A 15211-nucleotide genomic window follows, 5' to 3' on the forward strand; every position below is an offset into this window, starting at 1 on the left:
ACTACCATGCTACCATACATGGATCCTCTGCATGAAGGTGAACCACCAGTTGGCTTAGCCTTTGTCACCATACATGTAGAAAGAGTAACTGTGCAGCAGATGCAGAGGACCTGCCACTTCATGTCTAGAGTGCTTGTGTAGATCACTGTCAACCTTTTCTCTCACCTTGATGTTAATATTTTTTCTCATCTTAGCCCACAACACTGTTACAAGGAAGAGTGAGTGAGACATTTATATTTACACTGAACCTTATTATACATCTCGGCCACATCTGATACTTCACGTGTAATGAACTACATTGAAGTGTGTTTATTGTTGTGTAGATAAAGGTGGCAATCATTTTTCACATAACAAGATGCCCTAAACAGCACTAAGATGGATAACCTGACAATGTGTTTTGTTGAGGGAGGAAGATGAGAAGTTCACTTCTTTTCTACAAGAAGTGTCACAGGATCATTAACACTTGCCTAAACAGGTAGCGAGTGCCTTAGTTTCAGTGAAGGATGCCACCTCCAACACTGCACCAGTGAACTACATGGGAGTGAGACTCAAAAGCCACAACCTGTCAGTCCTGAAGCTTAACTCCCACTTGTTTCAATATCACCTGCTCTTTGTCCTGTTGACACATTATGTTCACAATCTTAGTGCCTACAAAGATAGCCAAAACAAAATGTTTGACCTATTCACTCACCAGGCTGACTGGAAAAACATCTTTTGGAGCCAAGCTTGCTAAATGTTGGTGCCTGGTGCAGAATGAGGCACAGATTAAAAGGTAAAGTATAAGTTCTGACAAATAACATGACACCGAGCATCAGTGCTCATGTAATATTTTTCCAAGACCACTGAATTTGAACTAAAGACACAATTAGCAGCCTGATAAGAGTTGCTGGCAGCTGCATTAAGACTGTAAAGAAATGAATGCATTGTGTAAGTGTGGTGAAATGAGCATTTAGAAATCTGTACTGTGGCCGATGTAGCTGCGTAGCCCCATGTAGCTGTGTATCGAGGAGAGTATCCTGTGAAACAACAGCTGGTCATTGAACAATATGGTAGGAGCAACACAGCACAACAGCACCATCTGGAGGTTTAGTGCCAATGCTAAATTCTAAAACATAATTTAAACACCACCTTGAATGATTCTAACAACACAGGTGACATTGAACAGGCAAGAGATCATCCTCCTCCAGTTACAAACTGAAAGGAGCTAATGGAGTTAGAATTTGAAGAGTGAGTTTTATATTGAGTAAGCTTTGTAAAATACACAAGAGTGTGGGAATGGCACCTTCAAAGAAAAATACTTCAGGTGTTATTTTAAGAATCAAACAATAAAGGACAATTTGTCTTTGATAATAGGGGTCATTTATGAGGCAAGGAGAGGGAGCAAACATTCACACTGGCTGGGTCTATACCTTGATTCCACTCCGCTGCTGTGGATTGCCGTGAGATGTTTGCTTCCATGACACTGGAGAGTTCACCAATGAGCAGCTTGAAGAGTTTTACTAGCAGAGGAATGTTGGTCCAACGCTCTGGATCTGCTCAAACAAACCAAATATACCAAGACCAGAGAATTAACCCCAGGCCAAAGAGGACTGAGAACGCAAATTAAGCATTGCACAGTGCAGGATAACTGTTCGCAAATTAGAGCTCCCCGGTTATCTGCACTTTTTAAACTGCTGAGTCCACAAACAACCAGAATATTTACCAAAAGTTTAGTAACCCCAACAACCCTATCGCTTAACCATGTGTCAAGTCTTCAAATTGACCTTCTGCCAATCCCTTGTCGATGATTCGTAGAGAACCATACAGCATAGAAGGCTGCCAGTCAGTCTACTGCATCTGCTAGCTCCCACTGCCCTGCTCTGTCCCCAAAGTCCTTCAATTTTTTCTCTTCAAGTATTTATCCAACTCTCTTTTGAAAGTTATTTCATGTCACGTTGCCTCTTTTGTCAATTAAATCTGTTTTATCTGGTTACAAAGTAGTATTTACAGCACAGAAACAGACAATTCCACCCAATACGTCCTAGCCAGTGGTTGTGGTTACTAAGCCAGTCCACAACTGAAAATTGTTTCTCCTATTTACTTTATCATGACCCAAGATTTTGAACACCTCTATCAAATCTCCTTTTCTCTGTTCCAAAGTGAAGAAGCCCATTTTCTCTATCCTCCTCATTGGCTACTGCATCCGAGTTTTGTGTCATCTGCAAACTTTATGTCTTGTATACAACAGCTCAGGTCATTAATATACATCAAAATAAGCAGTGGTCCTAATACTGCGTCCTGGGGAGCCCCATTGTATACCTCCCCCAAGTCTGAAAAACAGTCGTCACCACTACTCTCTGCTTTCTGTCCCCTAGTCAGTTTTTGCATCCACACTGTCACTGCTCCTTTAATTATATGGGTTTCAATTTTGCTAACAAGTCTATAATGTGATACTTTATCAAATGCCTTCTGAAAGTCCATATACACCTCAATTGCACTGCCCTCATTCGTCCTCTCCCATAATTCAATAAAAACTCAAATCAGGTTAGTCGAATACAATCTGCTTTTAACAAATAAACGCTGGTTTTCACTTTGTCACCCTATTTCTTCAATACGCTCATTCAGTGTTGCAAACCAGTTTGAATGCACCACAGTCCCAGAGGATTCCTGCACTGTCTGCTGCTTCGTACAGATGACCATCCACTTAGTGCCTTTCTGAACTCACTGTAACTACAGGGTGACCACCTCCTGGAACAAGAACTCCAGCCAATTCTCAGCCTCCCGCGTGCCCTGCAGTAACTCCAGAGGTGCTTTCAACTCAAGCAACTGGATCCATGGTTATTTGCATGAAGTGCCCTGGAGCTCCCACATGTACAGCAACTGCAAGAAACTGCTCTCAGCTGATCCATCATTTTGCTTAAAAGTATATGTTTTTATATATATTTCTATATCAAATTGTTTTAGTTTAGTATCTCTTACTCCTATTTATTTAATTATACATACCAGATTTTTATTTTATGCAATTTGAATACCTTTTACTTAATTTTAATTTTATACCCTTAGAACTATTTAATGACTGATTATTTATATACTTACTGTTGCCCCTTGGTTTAGATTATCACTTCCTTTACCGTCTACACCTAATTCCTGTCTTCAATTTGTTTAGTAAGCCACATGACTCACCCAACTCTTACCCAGCTCTGTGTTCACAGGCAAACCCTTGAATTTACCTTTTCCCCTACCTTAATGTTCTTTCTCCACTGACCCCATTTTACCTTCTCCAATTCAATGGAGAGTTTACAGGTCAGTCACTGCAGTGCACATACTGCATGATTCTCCCCCTCATTACCAATTTACTGCACAAATGTCAACTCACAGGTCAAATGTTCTGCTCCTTTTTTTGCCATTTAAAAATATTGTTCTACATTCTCTTCACACGCTCCTTCCTGCACACACACTCAAAAACTTCACACGCAGTTTATAAGCAGTTTCTAGTCTGGTTTTACTAAAAATCAAATCACCCTGTGATGACATTACCAGTGTTCCGTTTGTTTAAAAATATGGGATTTGGGACTTTTTAAAGAGGTTGATAAATTCTGCTCTTCAAAGTTTGGATTTGAATTTGGAAATTCTTACTTTTTGCTGCCTTGGAGCGAGTGCGTATTCCCTCATCAGCATTGAATATTTCTTCCCCTTTCACCATGATATCCCGCAGCCTCTTGTCATCTGTGTTAATGCCATGTTGTAAGAGTTTACACATTGCTACGGTGCTGTGGAGTTAACACAATCTGGTTAATGACCAGTCCTGAAAAACTCATTTACAGCCTCTTTACAACAACATTACAGGGGGCTCTTTAAAACTTATTTCTCTGATTTTGGAGGCGAAGGATGTACTGGGAAGTGGAACGCTTTCTATTTTAGATTTACATCAAACACACCCAGAGCACACACACCAAAGGTCAGAAAAGTAGTAAAGCACGCCTAAGACAGTCACATATTTAGTGTGACATCTTCTCTAGTGAAGACAGAGTCAAGTACTTCAGTCATATCCTTGGACTCCAGGAGATCTCATTGTTGGTCCCTAATTAGACCTTTTAACAACCCTTTTAACTAATTATGCTAAACAATTCTCATTAACTCTGTCCCTGTATTATCCCCATCAGTTTTCCCTTGTACTTTTTCTGGTTGCTTCTCTACTGTATTATCAACCTGATGTGTCATAAGCTTGTTTTTTTCGGTTTCATTTTAATCTCTCCATCATTAGTCATCCAGGGAGCTCTAGCTTTGGATGTCCTTCCTTTCCTCCTTGTGGAGATGTGTCTCCTCCATACTCTAAACATCTTCACTTTGAAAGCCTACCATTGCTTATCTACTCGTTGACCTTTCTGGGCCAGATCCCTTTCCAACTCGTTGAAATTAGCCCCATCTCGTTTAATCTTTCCTCATTTGATTAGACCTTGTTCTTTTCTATAACTACTTAAAATTAAATGAATTGTGATCACTGTTTCCCAAATGATCTCCCACTGAAACATGTCTACTTGCCCCACTTTATTCCCCCAAAAAAGTCCAGCACTGCTTCCCTTCCTCGGGCTGGAAACACACTGATCAAGAAATTTCTCTTGTACACATTACAAGAATTCCTCCCAGGCTCTGACCCTATTTCCGAATCTTTTAGGATATTTGAAGTCTCCCATTATCACTACTCTTGCATCTTTCTGCAATTTGCCTTCAAGTGTGCTCCAAACCCATCTCAGTCGACCTGCATTATTCCTGCGACTGACTTCTATTTCTGAACCACTGTAATAATGTTTGTCTCACCCAGTTGTCTGTCCACCTGGTATCTCTCCTCAATTGTCTGCACCCATTGCCCAAATCATCGGTACCCCTCCTCCCAAATGGAACAGATAGCACACCTGACTTTGCCCTCATATTGTCCGTAGAAGAGAGGCTGCCGACTTGTCCACTCAGACATGACAAACTCTAGAGCAGGTTTCCCGGTGGGTCCAGGCAGACTGCACAGAAACTCCAACAGAGGCTCCAGCTGATTGTGAACGAGGTGTGCGAACACCATGATCAGAGACTGTAGAGAGAAATGGAACAGTGATCTCCTTGATTGAGAGGGTGTAGCAAAAACAAGATGATCACAAGGACATAAGGAAAAGGAACAAGAATATGCCTTACCATCCCTTGAGCCTGCTCTCACCTTCAATAAGATTGTAGCTGATTTTTACCTCAACTCCACTTCTCCGCCAAATTCCCATACCCCTCAATTCCCTTGGAGTCCAAAAGTGCAGCTATCCCAGCCAGAAATATACTCAACAATGGAGCAACAATTAGAGCCAAATGGGGTAGAAAATTCCAACGGTTCACAATCTTCTGAGGGAAGAAATTCCTCCTCATCTCAGTCTTAACTGGTCATCCCTTATGCTGAGATGATGCCCTACCTCTCTACCTTGGCTCATAACTGTAGTTGACGCACAAAATAATATACTTTTACATACAGCTCCCACTTAACCTAAAGGGAAAGGAAGTATATGTTTCAATTGGAAAAAACTTATTCTATCAAATAACAGTTTTAACAAGCTTGTAATTTAAATACAAAATCCAACCGGAGTTCAGTCTCTTTCCCAGGGTAACCCTCCAAACCCTGCTCTCACCCGAAGTTATCACGCGGGCCGATGCATCAACTCCAACTTCTTAAACTTTTGGCAATTTCCTGAAGAACAGTTTGTGTCAACATGCTGTCCAAAAACAGCAGAGGCCTCAGCTCTAACTGGATGGTCAGCACCAGGTGCTGATTTTACACCCAGTTCAGCATTGTGCATCAGGCTTGGAGCCATAGGCCCATTGCCCCCACCTTCCCCCCCACCCCCGGCAGACATCCCACCCCCTGACCCCACCCCCTCACCCAGCACGCATCCCGCCCCCCACACCTGCCGCGAGTGTCCCGCCCCCTGACACCACAGTGAACATCTTGCCCTGCTGACCCCTTCATCCACCTATTTCATCAGAGTCTCCACACCCACCTGCATGACACTGAGTGTCTCTGCTTGCTGCATTTTGCTGAGGATTGCTCGCAGTATCTGGTCAAGGTTGTCTCCTAGCTGTGAGCCAGCCTTAGAGATGAGCGTGGAAACCAGTCGCCCTACAAATGCTGCTGTGTATTCAGAGGTACGGGGGTCCAGAAGCTGGCTCACCACCTGCATGACGTACCAGAGCCCGTTGTGACCCTGGTCATCATGCCATTGTGCTATCTGCTCCAGTGCCACAGCCACATAAGCTCGCAGGCACTCACCACCATTCTGTAAAAGAGATTTCAAGAAAAGAGAGGCAGATTTCACTATAGGAGCATACAATCATATAGCACAGGATGTTTAACCCCCCAGAAAACCAATTGGTGAAGGATATAAGTGGAGCCAATCTCTACACACTTTTATAAGCATTTATTTACAAAATTACAGATTACAAACAAGCACCTACTAACCCAACAACGATATTTGCAGTCAGTCTATGTATAGCAACACAAGTGAATCCCCAGTTAATGCCCACCACCTCCCCACAATTAAACACAGTTAAGATACAATTAATACAGATAGTCATGTGGACCATTAATACTCTACTTTGCTAGCTTTTCACTACAGCAATCCCAAATGAATCCCACTCTCTTCCAATAGCCCTGTAACAAGCCCAAACAAATCCAACTATTCTCTCCCTGTATTAATCCTACATTAATCCCAACACACTGCTCTCTCTCCCCATAACAGTGCATCAATCCCACTGCCCGGTTTCTCCCAAAGCTACGTGTTAACACTCAAGCTCTCCCCATAACTCTGTATCAATCCCAAAGGTAAAGCTAACAGTACTTGATAGCCTTCCAGACTTAGTGAGTTCAAAAATGTCATACCTTAATCTCAGCCCCCTTATTTTTTGTGTATTTTTGTTTTTGGACGGCAGCTTTGATAATTCTGTTTTGCCATTTACACCTCATCTAGAGATATTGTCCTTTGTTACTTGTTCCATTACCATCTCCCCTTACGTAGTACCATAAACCATTTTGTCACTTAATCTCTCCTGTCTTTCATCTTATCATCAGCCTTGTGCGTTAGCTGTGGTTCAGTTGGTAGCGCACTTGCCTCTGAACCACAAGTTTCTGGGTTCAAGTCCCACTCCAGGGCTTGAGCACAAAAATCAAGACTGACAGTGCAGTACTGGGGAGCATTGTGCTGTCTTTCAGATGAGAGGTTAAACTGAGATCCAATCTGCCTGCTCAGGTGGATATTGAGGATCCCACAGCACTATTTCAAAGAAGTGGTGTCCTGGGTAATCCCTCAATCAACATCACAAGAAAGCAGATTATCTGGTCATTATCACATTGCTGTTTGCTGCACACAAATTAACTGCCCCGTTTCCTATAACAGTCACTACTTCACTTCTCAAAAAGCATTTCATTGGCTGTAAAGCGCTTTGCGGTGTCTGTTGGTTTTGTTCTCCATCACTCATTGCTGAACTTGCTTACAACCTGTTACATCTTGAACATTTTCCAGTTCTGACAAAAGGTCACGGCCCTGAAACTTTAACTGTTTCTGTTCGCAGATGTTATCAGACCTGCTGAGGATTTCCAGCAACTGCAGTATTTTGCTTTTGAAATTCCAATGCCTGCACTTTCCCATAGTCCTGTGTCAATCCCAAACTAATCCCACTGTTCCACCCTCTCCCCACTTCAAGCAATAGATTTCAAATGACCCTCGTGGATCAGAGGCAGGGTTTGGTTTGGAATGCAGCTTTTCACCATGCTACTGGAGCTTTGCCTACCTGCATGGTTGCATTGTCGTCTGTGTGCAGTGTACACTGAGCCACAACAGGAAACGCCTGACAGATCAGCACCTCCGACAGTGGCAGCTTGGTATTTCTCACTACAGTTGTCAGTATGTCAATGGCAGTCTGCAGGCAGATAAAGTTATCACTGTCAAATGATGGTCCATTGCCCAGAAGCAATACGCCAATACAATGATACATGTGCAGGAATTACTCACCGCACAGAGGCCAGAGGGGATTTTATCAGAAGGAGCGTGCATTATGCTAATGAGAGTTGGAATTAATCTCATTTGCATGGGGCCTTGACAGGCCTCTATCTGTGCAAGCTCCTTGAAGATATCCTGAGCCAGCGATGCCACCACTGGATCTGGGGATTCAAAGTCAGCAAGCACAGTGAGAAAAGCAATCCTTTGTATATGTCATGCACAAAAACTCTGGTGAAGCCGCTATTAACCCAATTGATAAAGGAGCAGAGCAATGATGCCGCCAGCATAGGCTGTGCAGACTTCACACAACCCAAATTCTAGTGTTACTTCAAGTTCTCTCAAACCACAGCAGTAAATACAGGCGCCTCTCCAAAAATTGAACCCCACCCATCCTGAGACTGGACCCCTAGACCTCACACCCCCACTCCGCTCCCCATGGCCTAGACATACTAATGGGATGGGTTTCAGGATTTGCCCCATACCGTCTTCCCTCTCAGAGGGTATGGTAGTGAAGCTGTTAATTAAACTGGCTCCCCTCACCTGACAGGAGGTGCTTCTTTTAGAATGAATATCCTCCCAATACAAAGTACCTGCACACTTCACAGGGAAGATTTACCAACCCACACCCAATTCTAAAACCACGCAACTTCCAATTGGCTCGAAAGCACATCTCCTCTGCAACCTCCACCACCACCCCATTCTCAAGCAGGATTGTAACCCTTATGTGGCTTTGAGTAATGTGTAATGTGAGCTCATACCCAAATACTTCTATGGTGAAACTCAAATTCTGATATGTTACACTATCAAATAATGGCCAGGTACACTGACACAAAGCAGCAACCAGCAACTGTGCAGGTTCACATACCGTTGCTGTATTTGAGGAAGATTGCAATGGTAAGTGGGCAGACTTTATTTTCTACACTAATGGTGAAGGCAGGATCCACAGTGCAAACAACACACAATGTCTCCATGACCAGGGTCAGCACTTCAGAACTGAACTGTGTAGCAAGATGAATCAAACCATCCAGGATGCTGGGAAGGAACGGTTGTAAAACATGTATACACTCAGAGATTTTCAACTGGTCACAGTACCTGTGGGGAAGGGAAAATGATATATTAGACCAGCTAACAGACCACAACTCCATAGTGTACTCATAATAAATCAATTAAACATATATTAAAAATCAACTCCTTCAATTGTATTGTAACTGACTGGCTCAATTATATTTATGAAAAAGTAACAAAACAATGAACAATTCAACCAAGGAGAAAATCAGTTATTTTTTGCTTCCTTGGTGAACATGTACTTGAACAAATAAGCCAATCAGATAGAGTGTCAGCATGCATATCCTTCCTGGTAGAATTTTTTTGAAAAAGTCACTAATCTGATGGGCAGAGGAGTGTCGATGGGCATCGTCAATATAGAATTCGAGAGGCAATTAATAATGTTCTACACAAGAAATTATTAGCAAAAAATGAGAACACATGGAATTGGGAGTAACCTATTAACTTTTAGGTTGGAAATTGGTTGTGAAAGAGAGAGTAGGGATAAAGGGAACATTCTCTGGGATGTTCCCCAGGGATCTGTACTGGGGTCTCAACGTTTTGCTATATCTATTAAGGACTTGGATGAAGGGAGAGAAAGTTGTATACCCAAGATTCCAGGTAACATTAAGGAGGGACAGTTAGTTGTGCAGAAGGAAGGTGGAAGTGAGTGGGTAAAACCATGCCAGATGGAGTGTGAGCTCACCCATTTTGGGCTTAAAGATAAATTGGAATATCATCTAAATGGTAAGAAACTATGAATAGTAGAGGAGCAAATAAATTTTGGAATTCAAATTCACAAACTACTAAAAGCTCACGCAAAGTTACAAAAAGTAATCAATAAAGCTAATGGAATGTTGGTTTTAATCTCAAGAGGGTTGAGTACAAAGGAGTGGAAGTAATAAAATAGAAAATACTGGTAAAACTGAGCAGGTCTGGCAGTATCTGTGGAGAGAGAAACAGATTTACCATTTCAAGCGCAATGTGACTCTTCTTTGGAACTGGAGACTTCAGGGTGGAAATTATGTTAGATATATAAAGCTCTGGTTAGACCCCATCTGAAGCAGAGTTCAGTTCTAGGCACATACCTCATGAAGCATATGGGGTGCAGTGCAATTTCATCAGTATAAGGGGCTAAAAGGGTTAAATTATGAGGGCAGGTTGCAAAGACTTGGCTTATGCTTGCTTGAGTATATAAGATCGAGAAATGATTTGATCATGGTGATTAAAATGATAAACTGATTTGAAAGGGTAGATAGATCAAGTAGAATGGGCCCATACTGTCTTGATTTTAGAAGAGCAAGTGGTGATTTCATTGAAACATACAAGATTCTGAGAGGGCTTGACATGGTACTTGCTGAGAGGCTGTTCCACTGGCTGGAAAGTCTAGAACTAGGAGGCACAGTCTCACTATAGGGAGTGCAATTTTAAATTTTAAGGGTTAATCTTCAGTAAAATTTAGGACTGCGTGCCTGCAATTTAATATTTGACTTAAAGTTACTGATTTTAAGTTTTAGGTTTTTTAGAGGCTTGGGGAGAGCGAATCAAGCAAATCAGGTCCTCTGCTGGACAGCAGGTAAGATCAGCAAGTTAAGTAACTGGCCTCATCTGGATCTGTAACTGCCAGATTCGCCTGAATCTCAGTAATATAAATAAGAGAGGCTAAATGCCCTGTCACCGAGCGCACTGGTACAGAGTGAAATTGCTGCAGCTTTGTTGAGGAGGGGGTGCGGTGGGGGGGAGGGGGAGGGGGTGCGGTGGGGAGGAGGGGGAGGGGGTGCGGTGGGGAGGAGAGGGAGGGGGTGCAGTGGGGAGGAGGGGGAGGGAATGCGGTGGGGAGGAGGGGGTGCAGGGGGGAGGGGGTGCGGGGGGGGGAGGAGGGGGAGGGGGTGCGGTGGGGGGGAGGGGGAGGGGGGCGGTGGGGAGGAGGAGGAGGGGGTGCGGTGGGGAGGAGGGGGAGGGGGTGCGGTGGGGAGGAGGGGGAGGGGGTGCGGTGGGGAGGAGGGGAAGGGGGTGCGGTGGGGAGGAGGGGGAGGGGGTGCGGTGGGGAGGAGGGGGAGGGGGTGCGGTGGGGAGGAGGGGGAGGGAATGCGGTGGGGAGGAGGGGGTGCAGGGGGGAGGGGGTGCGGGGGGGAGGAGGGGGAGGGGGTGCGGTGGGAAGGAGGGGGTGCAGGGGGGAGGGGGTGCGGTGGGGAGGAGGGGGAGGGGGTGCGGTGGGGAGAAGGGGGAGGGGGTGCGGTGGGGAGGAGGGGGAGGGGGTGCGGTGGGGAGGAGGGGGAGGGGGTGCGGTGGGGAGGAGGGGGAGGGGGTGCGGTGGGGAGGAGGGGGAGGGGGTGCGGTGGGGAGGAGGGGGAGGGGGTGCGGTGGGGAGGAGGGGGAGGGGGTGCGGTGGGGAGGAGGGGGAGGGGGTGCGGTGGGGAGGAGGGGGAGGGGGTGCGGTGGGGAGGAGGGGGAGGGGGTGCGGTGGGAAGGAGGGGGAGGGTGTGCGGTGGGAAGGAGGGGGAGGGGGTGCGGTGGGAAGGAGGGGGAGGGGGTGCGGTGGGGAGGAGGGGGTGCAGGGGGGAGGGGGTGCGGTGGGGAGGAGGGGGAGGGGGTGCGGTGGGAAGGAGGGGGAGGGGGTGCGGTGGGAAGGAGGGGGAGGGGGTGCGGTGGGAAGGAGGGGGAGGGGGTGTGGTGGGAAGGAGGGGGAGGGGGTGCGGTGGGGAGGAGGGGGAGGGAATGCGGTGGGGAGGAGGGGGTGCAGGGGGGAGGGGGTGCGGGGGGAGAGGGTGCGGGGGGAGAGGGTGCGGGGGGAGAGGGTGCGGGGGGAGAGGGTGCGGGGGGAGAGGGTGCGGGGGGAGAGGGTGCGGGGGGAGAGGGTGCGGGGGGAGAGGGTGCGGGGGGAGAGGGTGCGGGGGGAGAGGGTGCGGGGGGAGAGGGTGCAGGGGGATGGAGGGGCAAGGGGATGCGGGAGGGGGAGGAAGGTGCTCTTTTCCCTTATTTAGAACATGGGAAATCCTGGAAGTTACCGCTGCCCTAGATGACCACATATGCAGGAAGTGTCACCAGCTACAGAACCTTGAGCTCCAGGTTTCGGAGCTGAGCGGTGGCTGGAGTCACTGTGGCGCAACCGCGAAGTTGGGAGGGATGTGGAAAGCACATTCATAGAGATGGTCACATCACAGCTTACGAGCCTGGAGGCAGAAAGGGAATAGGTGACAGCCAAGCAGCCCAAGAGAATTAGGCAGGTAGTGCAGGGGTCTCCAGGGGTCCCACTCACCAACTGGTTTTCTGTTATGGTTACTGGTGAGAGCATTGGTTCCTCACAGCAGTGCAGCCAAAGCCAAGTTTGTGGCACCACAGGCGGCTGCACTGTACAGGAGGGGAGGAAGAAGAGTGGAAGAGCAGTAGTGACAGGAGATTCGTTAGTTAGGGGAACAGACAGGCATTTCTATGGTCACAGACATGACTCCAGGATGGTCTATTGCTTCTCTGGTGCCTGGGTCAAGGATGGCATGGAGCAGCTGCAAGACATTCTTCTGGGGGAGGGTGATCGGCTGGAGGTCGTGGTCCACATTGGCACGAATTACTTAGATAAGAAAGGGGTTGAGGTCCTGAGAGCAGACTAAGGAGACTGAAAAGCAGGACATCTAAAGCAGTAATCTCAGGGTTACTCCCAGTTCCACGTGCAAGCGAGTATAGGAATTGGAGTATTGAGCGAATAAGCACGTGGCTGGAAAGCTGGCTTAGGAGGGAGGGCATCAGATTTCTGAGGCCTTGGGACCAGTTCTGGGGAAGGTGGGACCTGTACAAGTCGGACGGCCTACACCTGAACAGGACTGGGACGAATATCCTTGCAGGAAGATTTGCTTGTGCTGTTTGGGGGGATGGTTAAACTAGATTGGCAGGGGGCTGGGAGCCTGAGGACAAACTCAGAGGAATGGGAGATGGAGAATTAGAATTAGAAAGACAGGAGCAGCGCAGGTTAAAAGGTGTACAGCACAGGAATTTGGCAGTGTTAAAAAGTGTTTATGTAAATGCAAGGAGCATAGTAAATAAAGCTAATGAGCGGAGGGCACTGATAGACACATGGTAAGCATGATATCATCGCCATAACGGAATCTTGGCTTAAGAAGGGGCAAAAATGGCAGCTATATCCCTGGAAATAGAGTTTTCAGGCAGGCTAGAAAGAGGGATAAAAAGGTGGGGGTGTAGCATTAAGATAAAAGCAAAATACTATGGGTGCTGGAAACCTGAAACAAAAGCAGAAAATGCTAGAAAAACTCAGCAGATCTAACAGCATCTGTGGAGAGAGAAAAAACAGAGTTAACATTTCGAGTCCTTATGATTCTTCTTCAGAGCAGGGGCGTAGCATTGTTGGTTAAAGAACCAATTACAGCTGTGAGGAGGGATAATATACTAAATGAAGCATCAGATGAGGCCACATGGGTTGAGCTCAGAAATAAAAAAAGGGGCAGCAATGCTAGGAATGTACTATAGAGCCCCAAATAATGGAAGGGAATTAGAAGAGCAAATATGTAGACAGGTTTCTGAGTGCAAAAACAATAGGGCAGTAACAGTTGGAGGCTTCAACTACCCTAATACCAATTGGGATAAAAACAGTGTGAAGGGCACAGAGGGAGCAAAATTCCTGAGCTACAATGAAGAGAACTTTTTTAGTCAGCACGCAACAAGCCCAACGTGAAGTGGTGCAATCCTAGATCTAGTCTTAGGAAATGAAGCTGGGCAAGTGGATGAAGTAGCAGTGGAGGACCATTTTGGAGATAGTGACCATAATATAGTTAGATTTAGCATCATTATGGAAAAGGAGAAGGATTGAACAGGAGTAAAAGTTCTAAATTGGGGGAAGACAAATTTTACAAAGCTGAGAGCTGAGCTGGCGAAAGTGGACTGGATACAGCTATTAGAAGGGAAAACGGTGTCAAACCAATGAGAGGTATTGAAAAGTGAGATTCTACAGGCACAGTGTGGACGTGTCCCCACAAAGAAAATGGATGGTACTGCCCAATCTAGAGACCCCTGGTTATCCAGAAGCATACAGGGTAGGATAAAGCAGAAAAAGTTTATGATAGTCACAAAAAGCTTAATACTGTAGAAAGCCTAGAGTATAGAAAGTACAGGGGTGAAGTTAAAAAGGAAATTAGGAAAGCAAAGAGAGGATACGAGAAAATATTGGCAGGTAAAATCAAAGAAAACCCATGAATGTTTTATCTGTGCATTAAGAGCAACAGAATAACTAAGTGAAGGGTAGGGCCTATCAGAGATGTACATGGTAACTTGTGTGTTGATGCTGAAGATGTGGGCAGGGTTTTCAATGGGGACTTTGTCTCTGTCTTCACTAAGGAGAGGGTGATGCAGACATTCTATTTAAAGAGGAGGAGTGTGAAACATTACATACAATAAGCATAGTGAGAGAGGAAGTACTGGAGGGAGCATCCTTGAAGGTGGATAAATCACCAGGGCCGGATGGATTGTATCCCAGATTGCTAAAGGAAACCAGGGAGGAAATAGCAGATGCTCTGAGGACCATTTTCCAATTCTCACTAAATCCAGACGAGGTCCCGGAGGATTGGAGGTCTGCAAACGTTGTACCATTATTTAAAAAGGGTGCAAGGGATAGGCCAGAAAATTATAGACCAGTCAGCCTGGCTTCAGTGGTGGGAAAATTACTGGAATCAATTCGGAGACACAGGATAAACTGTCATTTAGAAAGGCACAGATTGATCAGGAATTGTCAGCATAGTTTTGTTAGGGAAAGGTCGTGTCTTACTAACTTAATAGAATTTTTTGAGGAAGTAACAAGAAGGATTGATGAGAGTAGTGCAGTGGATGTTGCCTACATGGATTTCAGTAAGGCATGTCCCACATGACAGACTGGACAGAAAAGTGAGATCTCATGGGACACAGGAAGGTGGCGAGTTGGATCCAAAATTGGCTCAGTGACAGGAAAAAAGGGTAATGTCGATGGATGTTTTGTCAATGGAAAGCGGTTTCCAAAGTGGTGTTCCACAGGGCTCCGTGTTGGGTCCTCTGCTGTCTGTTGTATATATTAATGATTTGGACTTAAATGTGGGAGGCATGATTGGGAAATTTGTAGATGACACAAAAATTGGTTGTGTAGTTGAGAGTGAAAAGAATAGCTGTTGTCTCCAGAATGATACCAATGG

At 45.7% G+C, this 15211-nt stretch overlaps 1 protein-coding gene across 1 annotated transcript in view; it reads right to left on the bottom strand.

Annotated features, from left to right (window-relative positions):
* Positions 1-15211, bottom strand: part of ipo9 (importin 9) — an 89066-nt gene that overhangs the window by 10859 nt on the left and 62996 nt on the right. Inside the window, exons 15-21 of the mRNA XM_078546903.1 lie at positions 8866-9092; positions 8013-8161; positions 7792-7920; positions 6006-6281; positions 4893-5059; positions 3616-3749; positions 1410-1532 (exon numbers count right to left, since the gene is read on the bottom strand). Coding sequence (XP_078403029.1) covers positions 1410-1532; positions 3616-3749; positions 4893-5059; positions 6006-6281; positions 7792-7920; positions 8013-8161; positions 8866-9092 — 1205 coding nt within the window. The remainder of the gene's footprint in view (positions 1-1409; positions 1533-3615; positions 3750-4892; positions 5060-6005; positions 6282-7791; positions 7921-8012; positions 8162-8865; positions 9093-15211) is intronic.

The sequence above is a fragment of the Cetorhinus maximus genome, chromosome 8, assembly GCF_964194155.1.
Source record: "Cetorhinus maximus chromosome 8, sCetMax3.hap1.1, whole genome shotgun sequence".
In the NCBI taxonomy this organism is placed as follows: Eukaryota; Metazoa; Chordata; class Chondrichthyes; order Lamniformes; family Cetorhinidae; genus Cetorhinus; species Cetorhinus maximus.